General features: G+C 41.7%; 1 protein-coding gene across 2 annotated transcripts; it reads left to right on the top strand.

Moving 5' to 3' along the window:
• Positions 1-424: 424 nt before the first annotated feature.
• slc25a15a (solute carrier family 25 member 15a) lies at positions 425-6,542 on the top strand. 2 transcript variants are annotated; one of them, XM_030067063.1, is made up of 7 exons: positions 425-493; positions 934-1,012; positions 1,128-1,386; positions 4,585-4,725; positions 4,835-5,010; positions 5,123-5,281; positions 5,807-6,542. In XM_030067063.1, exons 2-7 carry the CDS (start codon positions 958-960, stop codon positions 5,926-5,928), a joined length of 912 nt encoding a protein of 303 aa, XP_029922923.1. In that variant the 5' UTR covers positions 425-493; positions 934-957; the 3' UTR covers positions 5,929-6,542. The 2 variants fall into 2 exon arrangements, with proteins under 2 accessions (XP_029922923.1, XP_029922924.1); XM_030067064.1 differs by lacking the exon at positions 425-493 and adding an exon at positions 543-586.
• Positions 6,543-10,195: the final 3,653 nt, after the last annotated feature.

Raw genomic sequence — 10,195 nt, 5'->3', positions numbered from 1 at the left:
ACACCGGCGTCAAGTTAACTCTACTTCAAAAGAGAAGACAGAAAAAAAAAAATCCGGATGTTACTTTCAAAATAAAATGCTCATCTTGACAAACAGGCGTCTTGGGTACGCAAATACAAAAGTGGGAAACATTTTCAGGGGGAATCTACTTTGGTGTTTAAGTGAGAAATTTCCCATTTTTATCTATAATAAATAATAAATGCACAATAGATTCCTACAGCTACAGTGTGAACTTTAACATTTACATAAAGTAGCCTACACCACATATTCAATGCACTGATCCCGCTGAATAGTTTTGATTATTTATTGTCTTCTGCAACATAGACTCGATGGTTTACTATCCCTGCGAGGCTGCGACTAGTTCGACGCTTTTACTTTGAAGACAGAATCGGCTGTCGCGTTATACGCACTATAAAGGCGACTTCTTAAGACCAGACAACTTCTTAAGAAAACGGAAGAAGGCAAGTGATCTCAAGCAAGTGTGAATGGAAAGGTAAATCATCCACCGGGGCGGGTGGCTTTTGCAGGCTGGGGATGCTTCGTGCAAGGTTATTACATGGTAACTCCACAGTGTAGTCCCTCTGAGGTGAGGTTAACACACTTATAACTGCACATTTAGGCATCAGAGTTACATAACGCGCGTCCTGTGCGTAAAGAGAGCTGCAGCCTGTTGACTGTAGAAAGTCAGCACTGCCACGTAGAGAAAAGTCTTCATAATATTTCCACACGGACTTGTAGCAGCCACAGCACTGACTCTGTACCATGGTCACATCATACAGTGACCGTTTTTGGTTATCTCTCCCATAATATTTCCGACTTACTATATTTTGGGCATATTCTGTTTGTTGCATGATTACAAAGTCTGCTTTTCATGAGGGGATTATTTGAATTGAGTGTGATTTAACTGCAGAGTCTACATTCTGCATTCATCAGGTGCACCACATCCGCTGAATCATTATGGCACCAAAGCCCATCATTCAAGCAATCATCGACTTCTCGGCTGGAGCAGTAGGTGGGTCACCCTTCAGCTCGCCCCGCAGAGCACACGGGGGTTCATGTACCTTTGTTTGGTTGGAGTTTCCTCTCTCACCCTCCCCTCCATGTCCTGTGATGCTGTCTGTCCCAAGGCGGCACGGCCTGCGTGCTCAGCGGGCAGCCGTTCGACACCGCCAAGGTGAAGATGCAGACGTTCCCCTCCATGTACCGGGGCTTCGTGCACTGCTTCGTGTGCACCTGCAGACAGGTGGGGCTGCGCGGCCTCTACAAGGGCACCAGCCCGGCCCTCATCGCCAACATCAGCGAGAACGCCGTGCTCTTCCTCAGCTACGGCTTCTGCCAAAACGTGGTCCGCTACGTGATCGGGATGGACAGAGGCGCCGCTCTCAGGTGTGACCCTGCACCTTGTCTACATGTGGAGCTGACTTTTATTTTATTTATTTATTTTTTTCTGATTTGGTCTTTAATCAGCAGTAAAGCCCCAAAGGCTTTACTGGCATGAAAGTTACAAGAACAGTTTTGCCAATGCATCAAAGTACAATTTGTTCAACAGTACATTAAAACATCAAAGAATACATTAAGACATTTCAACAACATTAGGGTTAATACTTGTTAATTATATATACAGTATATCCTATGCATCTCTCTCTCTCTCTCTCAATTCAGGTTGATTAAATTCAAAGGCTTTGCTGTCAGAAATATATACAGAACAGGCCAAAAGTTTGGACACACCTTCTTATTCAATGCGTTTTCTTTATTTTCATGACTATTTACATTGTAGATTCTAACTGAAGGAATCAAAACTATGAATGAACACATGTGGAGTTATCTAAGGTGAAATAACTGAAAACATGTTTTATATTCTAGTTTCTTCAAAATAGCCACCCTTTGCTCTGATTACTGCTTTGCACACTCTTGGCATTCTCTCGATGAGCTTCAAGAAGTGGCATTTATCTGGTCTCTGATCTGAGCTGCTGTTAACTTGCGATTTCTGAGGCTGGTGACTCGGATGAACTTGTCCTCAGAAGCAGAGGTGACTCTTGGTCTTCCTTTCCTGGGTCGGTCCTCATGTGTGCCAGTTTCGTTGTAGCGCTTGATGGTTTTTGCGACTCCACTTGGGGACACATTTAAAGTTTTTGCAATTTTCCGGACTGACTGACCTTCATTTCTTAAAGTAATGATGGCCACTCGTTTTTCTTTAGTTAGCTGATTGGTTCTTGCCATAATATGAATTTTAACAGTTGTCCAATAGGGCTGTCGGCTGTGTAGTAACCTGACTTCTGCACAACACAACTGATGGTCCCAACCCCATTAATAAAGCAAGAAATTCCACTAATTAACCCTGATAAGGCACACCTGTGAAGTGAAAACCATTTCAGGTGACTACCTCTTGAAGCTCATTGAGAGAATGCCAAGAGTGTGCAAAGCAGTAATCAGAGCAAAGGGTGGCTATTTTGAAGAAACTAGAATATAAAACATGTTTTCAGTTATTCCACCTTTTTTTGTTAAGTACATAACTCCACATGTGTTCATTCATAGTTTTGATTCCTTCAGTGAGAATCTACAATGTAAATAGTCATGAAAATAAAGAAAACACATTGAATGAGAAGATGTGTACAAACTTTTGGCCTGTAGTGTATATAAATATATGTACAAACAAGTAAAAAAAAAACTAAAATAAAAAACAGAAAAATGCATGCTTGCAGTTAAAAATGTATATAGACACAAATAAGTCAAAATTATACAAACACTGCAACCTTTCTTTAACAATCTTATTTTAAAGATATTTCTGTAAGTATGTCTATGTACAAAGATCAGTCTCTCTCTATCTCTCTCTGTCTCTCTCTCTGTATACTCTATAACTGGACACTTGAGGGCACTAAATTAACCAATATTTGATGAAATAACAAATATTTATGTGAGACGAGGCTGAGGTAGACTACTTGAATCCATTTTTCGGAGGTCATGGGCTCATCTGGTTGGCTGCCTGCTTCGTCTTGTTTTCTGTCACCATCGGATGTTGACTCAATGTTGAGAAAAAAAAAAATCAGACAGGTTTTTCTTCACATGGTCTATCTTTGTTTATTTTGTCCCCATCACTGCATACATTAGCAGGCTATGTGATGCATGGGTCTCACACATTCGTAGGCCTACAGGATATTGGTTAGTCAGAAGCAAAAACAGCTGAGCACCTTAAGCCAGCGACTGTCAGCTCCTTTTAGTCGTTACTCTAGCACAGTGAGAGAAACAACACCACCAGGAACTTATCACCTGGAGTGTTTTACCCAGAATTATCAGCTGAATCTTTGCATTGTAAATTGCATTGCTTCCACCAAGAAGAACATGACTGCAGCCCTTCAGCATTTTTTATACTAATTTGCATTCAAGGTTTCTATTTTGTATATTTTCTATGACAAGTTAGCAAATGATGGCCTGGTCTGTAACTCACATGATATTTGATCTCAAAGCAAACCTTACTCATCCTGGAAATCATAACTCAGTGACTCCCTTATGTCGCAGAGCGTATTTGACTTTTCCATGTCGCACCAAACGTGACTGAATCTGCACTTAAACCTGGCTTGGTCTTGGTCCTGCAGTCTTGACGTTGGCTGTAGTAATGACACTGTGTCTGGGTACTTTTTTTAAGGAAACAATGTGAATACTTAAAGAAGTTCCTGTCCTTAAATTAGCAGAGCAAGAGAAACAATAGCAGCAATTTTCACCTCTAGATGTGAGGTGAAACACTGAAATGTAGTCAGGAGTGATTCTTGTAATTAGGATATAAAATATTAAACAGCAATAACACTCAGTTTAGGAAACACATCATTCTGAGTAGAAACTAGAGAACTCTGTCTGCACTGCAAAAACGCAGACTCTTACCAAGATTATTTGTCTTATTTCAAGTTAAAAACGTCTTATTACTAGTCAAAATATCTCATTACACTTAAAATAAGACATGATCACCTCAGAAGCAAATTGTTTTTAGACAATTTTCACTTGTTTCAAGTGAAAATTCCCTTGAAACAAGTGAAAATTTGCTTGTTTCATTGGCAAAATTTGCCAGTGGAAAAAGTGAAAATTCACTTGTAATAAGTGAAAATTAGCTAGAAACAAGAAACAAATTTTGCCAATGAAACAAGCAAATTTTCACTTGAAACAAGAGACAGTTGTCTAAAAACAATTCACTTTTGAGGTGATCTTGTCTTATTTTAAGTGTAATGAGAGATTTTGACTAGGAATAAGACATTTTTCACTTGAAATAAGACAAATAATCTTGGTAAGATTTTGCATTTTTGCAGTGTGATGACATTAGAGTGTACAGTCTGGAGTTAGTCCCTTGACAATCAATAGGCAGACTTTGGCACTGAGCCTTAAATAAGTGCAAATTAAACCCCTGATTGGTCAGGAAAATAGTTTGCACCTGTCACAAATCTTAGTGCGGACTTTAAAAAGTTTGGTACCCACTGATGGTTTGAATAGTGTATTGGAGACTCTTTGTTTATGTTCTTACAAACCAGTGAGTTTCATTTTAAAACACCTCAGCTATATCTCGTTTACTCCGCCATATGCCTCATCTGTTCCCAACAGCGATTTTCAGAAGGCCTGCGCGGGGTCAGTAGCCTCCATTTTCTCCTCCATGGCATTATGCCCCACCGAGCTGGTGAAATGCCGGCTACAGGCCATGCATGAAATGGAGGCATCTGGCAAGATCGCAAGCGGACAGAAAAGGTCAGTGAGATGTAAAAAGGGGTTTTGGAAAGGAGCAGAGCGTGGTATGCAGGAGCTCGTTTCAGCTAATGTGGTGTTAACTGCAGTGTTTGTCCTGGTGTGACTCCAGCACCGTGTGGACGGTCGTAAAGACGGTGCTTAAGACGAACGGCCCCCTGGGCTTCTACCAAGGCTTGACCTCCACCATCGTGAGGGAGATTCCAGGCTACTTCTGCTTCTTTGGAGGCTACGAGCTCAGCCGCTCTACGTTTGCCCAGCACATGGGCACAGACAAGGATGGAATAGGTATGGTATGGAATTTTCCAAATGTGTAATTACAAGGCATTGGAACATGTAATTAAATGACATACAGATAGTTCTGTGGACCGCTTGCACAAAACAGTTCTTGTCTCGGCAGGTGTTCTTCCTCTCATGTTCAGCGGCGGGTTTGGGGGAGCCTGTCTGTGGCTGGTGGTCTACCCCATAGATTGTGTCAAATCCAGGATCCAGGTGTATTCTTTGGCCGGGAGGCAAGAGGGTTTCATCAAGACCTTCATGAGCATTATACGCAGTGAGGGTAAGACCGAACGTGGATGTGATAAAGCTGAAATTTACTGTTTCTGATACTCAACAGCACAATTGTGGTTAGTTCGTTTTTCATTTTTTCCCAGTTTCTGTCAGTGTATGTCTGTGCGTTACAATACATTCAAGATTCAAGTGATATCCGTGAAGAATAGGACATAAGAAGTAGTCCGCTGGTTAGATCACATGGCCATAAATTATGCCTTGAAGAGCAGTGGTCGTATAATTATGGGTGTGGCTCATCACCAACCTCATCACTAGCAAGGAAGCAGTGGTGACTTTAACACAGATACGCAGTCAAATTGCTCTCTCCCATTTTGCTCTTATGTGTCAAACTCAAAAATAAACCTGTGCCAGTGCATATTTGAAAATTTAGAACAAAATTTGAGATCTTGAGAAGGCTACACGTGCAGCACCACTGTTTCAGTTTTGCTGAAGGTTGGAAGGAGGATGTGTGTTGTTACCTGCCTCTTTTCTAGCGTTCAGTTGTTCAGTTGTTTGGCTCTCCTCTGTCCCACAGGAGTCAGCGCTCTGTACTCCGGCCTAACTCCCACCATGATACGGACTTTCCCCGCCAACGGAGCTCTGTTCCTGGCTTATGAGCTGAGCCGCAAGATGATGATGGAGAAGTTTGATGCTTGATGGGGAGTAGCTCCTGTTGCATCAACTTGAAACACAGCCTTTTTTTCTCCTATCTGCTGTTTGGGAGGTTAATTAACTTAAAATTTTGTTGTCATTTTAAACTCAGGTTATCCCAAAGATGGTGCTTTTTCAATATGTCTGTCAGACGCACACATTTTTCTGTGCTGTGCTGGACACAGTCATTTGAAATGGGTATTTCTATGTTAAGATTCTGGGTATACATTTTTATTACCTGTAATATTTGTGTTTGGCATCACAAGGCTGTACTTTGCGATGTCTTGAAATTCACGGTTCCACATTGATTGGTCGTGGGTCCAAACCGTGAACGATCCCGGCCCGGTTTGATATCTGGTGCTGGTCCGGTCATAACCGGGCTGTGTGAGCAGGCCGCTTTGACGTAACTAAGCAACACTGTTGCACCAGAACCCGTGAAGCAGAGCCGCTCGGGCCCCAGATGTGGTGGAAACACAGTCTGGAAACATCCTGGGCTCAGCACCACATGGCCCTTCACAGCACAGGCCTGAAAGTGGAAATGAATTATTTAGATATCGTCTGGGGTTTGATTACTGTAGTATTGTGATGTGATGTATGTCTTATCTTTGTCTGGTTTTAAAAGCTGCATTCCATTAAAGGGATGATATATCTTGAACTTCTTCGACTGGTGTAGCTGGTAATTTGCCTCTACCTGCTTGATCATCATATCCTTACTACTAATGATTCAAAAATGTCTTGTCTGCAGATCTCTTATCAAACATCATCACCATATTGGTATCAAGGCATTCAGTCAAAGACAACATGACATTTGATTTACTCCATATCGCTTAGCTCTTCATTGATATAGCCCTTCACCTGAAGCAACTCTCAAATGGACCTGTGTAGATCTATTCACCAAAAAAAAAAAACCCCATCATGCGATACAGTATTGCACATAAAACAAAACACCAGCAAAGTAAAAGCAGACACTTAGGTTATGTGTTCTACTGAGCCAAGCCTAGAGGTATTTGCTAGTCAAATCCTAACAGGAGCAGATCTTTGTGCTCAGAGACACCTGCAGCGTTCAGGTGAAGACTCTGAAAGTAAGAGAGCTTTTCAACTTTTCCCATTTATTTCTTGTAACGTCTTAGCTAGAACTGTTGTCCCACGTAGATTGCTCAGTGTTGTATGCATTTACAAATCCTATTACCCTTTGCTGCTCCAAACTACTCACTTTAAAAGTCCACTGAGTGTCCCGCCGACAGATCCTGATGAATAAAGCTGAAATTCAACATCTGGAGTTACCTGGGGGGAAAAGGCTTTGATGTCTGGCAAAATGATGGATGAATGCTGTTTGAATCAACACTTAGAGAGACTTAGAGAGGCTGTGTTGGACTTGTTCATTGCAAACTTTGATTATTCGTCTCCCTGTTTGAGGTTAAATTGTCTCAAAAACTGATCAAGTGATCATGATCAAGACTTTATCTGTACGTTATAGGTTTTCTCTCAGAGCTGTTTAAAGTCCGAATCCCTTGCTGTGCTTCCCTGCAAGTATGTCAGATATGTTGTTAAGGGGAATTATCAAAATGCCAACATCATGTGTAGATTGCGTCATTCAGGAATAGATGGCATTTGATTCTTCTCCTGAGGTATCAAAGCTGAAGGTCATCAGCTTGAATCCACCAAGTGAATCTTCCATGAGCCCGAGCCACATCTGTGAGGAAGTCAAGAAACAAGGGCTAAATTCCTTCTGTTTTGGCTCTCAAAATTCATATGTTCATATGCAACTCTACTTTAAAAAAAAAAAAAAAAAAAGGAATATAACCAATAAAACAATCACAAGTAAATGTGCTTTAAACTAAATCAACTTTTGCTTAATGAACTGTGCAAAAAGGCAAAATGAGCCAAATTCTATTGTGAGAAACCACCTGGAGTCACATGCACATCACCACACACGTGCAGCCATCATATGATAGTTCATTAAAGGGACCATGCTCACAAATTATGTATGTGCTGAGGATAGCCATCCAAAATGTGAGAGATGCTGCCCAGGTTTCAAAGCCCTGAACACTCAAATGACGATTGTGTAAATACTCTGAAGATACAAAAGATACTGAAACTGAGAGCTGATGCATCTTGAAGGCCCTGAAGATGGTGGAGACCCTGCCAGTCACCCGAGCGTCATGGTGATGCTTCATGGTGATGTTCAGGCCACATGTCAGCTCAAATAACACAGCGCGTCACAAAAACTCTGATGACAAGTAAACCATGGCTCAAGAAAGTAAACTGTATGCCTGTGGTTACTACTGAATAAGCTATAAGCCCTGCTGTTTGTAACTGAATGCATCTCCACATAAGGACAAGGACACACACACACACACACACACACACACACACACACACACACAAACCAAATCAAATTAGACTACAACCAGGGCTGAAAGTAACTAATTGCATTTATTCATATCACTGTAACTGTACTTTTTAGTATTTTTAAAAGTTAGTCATTAATTTAAAACTAGTAATGATACTTTTACCAAAGTACATATTTACTTAGGTTTTGCACTTAAGTATTGCATTTTAAATCGCATCTGAGTACAAACTCTACATGCTCTCTGTAAGCATCAGAAACTAGACCTTCAGAAATCGTCGGATTCTGCGGCCTTAAACAGTAAATGGGCAAAGATTAGAAGAGTCATCTGTCTTCACGGTTCAGGTGCACTTCCTTGAAAATTCCAAATTTCCAGTTAAAATAATCAAGTTTGAACTTGATCTCCTTTTAGAGTTTCACTGGATCTAACAAATTAAGTTATTGTCTCTAAAAAGCAACTAACTTCTACTCTGAGTACATTTCAAATCAATTACTTTTTACTTTTGTAACAGTACTTTTATTTCTACTTAAGTAAAATATCACAGTAACAATACTTCTATCTGAGTAGCAATTTTCAGTACTCTTTCCACAGCTGGCTACATACAGCTTATTTCTTGCATGTGCAGGAAGCCGAGTTCCCAACAATAATTCAGAGTCGCCTGGGATTTACACACATTTCAACAAAGAGGAGCCAGTCACTCACTCAGTGAGGACATCTGCTATTTGATGATAAATGTTGCACTTTTCCTCATGACAAACAATTAGTATTAGTTGTACCACTAATAGGGGAAAGTGGGGTAAGTAGTACCAATTTTTACTTGAAGTGCCTTTAAAGCGAGGGGATTACAGTAATGCCTCCAACTAAAATATGCACATATACACTATATTACCAAAAGTATTCGCTCACCCATTCAAATGATCAGAATCAGGTGTCCTAATCACTTGGCCTGGCCACAGGTGTATAAAATCAAGCACTCAGGTATGCAGACTGTGAAACAAGACATTTGTGAAAGAATGGGCCGCTCTCAGGAGCTCAGTGAATTCCAGTGTGGAACTGTCATAGGATGCCACCTGTGCAACAAATCCAGTCGTGAAATTTCCTCGCTCCTAAATATTCCACAGTCAACTGTCAGCTCTATTATAACAAAATGGAAGCGTTTGGGAACAACAGCAACTCAGCCATGAAGTGGTAGGCCACGTAAAGTGACGGAGAGGGGTCAGCGGATGCTGAAGCGCATAGTGCAAAGAGGTCGCCGACTTTCTGCACAGTCAATTGCTACAGAGCTACAAACTTCATGTGACCTTCAGATTAGCCCAAGTACAGTACGCAGAGAGCTTCATGGAATGGGTTTCCATGGCCGAGCAGCTGCAGCCAAGCCACACATCACCAAGTGCAATGCAAAGCGTCGGATGCAATGGTGTAAAGCACGCCGCCACTGGCCTCTAGAGCAGTGGAGACGCGTTCTCTGGAGTGATGAATCACGCTTTTCCATCTGGCAATCTGATGGACGAGTCTGGGTTTGGAGGTTGCCAGGAGAACGGTACATTTCAGACTGCATTGTGCCGACTGTGAAATTTGGTGGAGGAGGAATTATGGTGTGGGGTTGTTTTTCAGGAGCTGGGCTTGGCCCCTTAGTTCCAGTGAAAGGAACTTTGAATGCTTCAGGATACCAAAACATTTTGGACAATTCCATGCTCCCAACCTTGTGGGAACAGTTTGGAGCGGGCCCCTTCCTCTTCCAACATGACTGTGCACCAGTGCACAAAGCAAGGTCCATAAAGACATGGATGACAGAGTTTGGTGTGGATGAACTTGACTGGCCTGCACAGAGTCCTGACCTGAACCCGATAGAACACCTTTGGGATGAATTAGAGCGGAGACTGCGAGCCAGGCCTTCTCGACCAACATCAGTGTGTGACCTC

The sequence above is a fragment of the Myripristis murdjan genome, chromosome 13, assembly GCF_902150065.1.
Source record: "Myripristis murdjan chromosome 13, fMyrMur1.1, whole genome shotgun sequence".
Lineage (NCBI taxonomy): Eukaryota > Metazoa > Chordata > Actinopteri > Holocentriformes > Holocentridae > Myripristis > Myripristis murdjan.
Note: the sequence above shows the minus strand (reverse complement) of the source record. Positions and strands in the feature narration are given on the sequence as shown.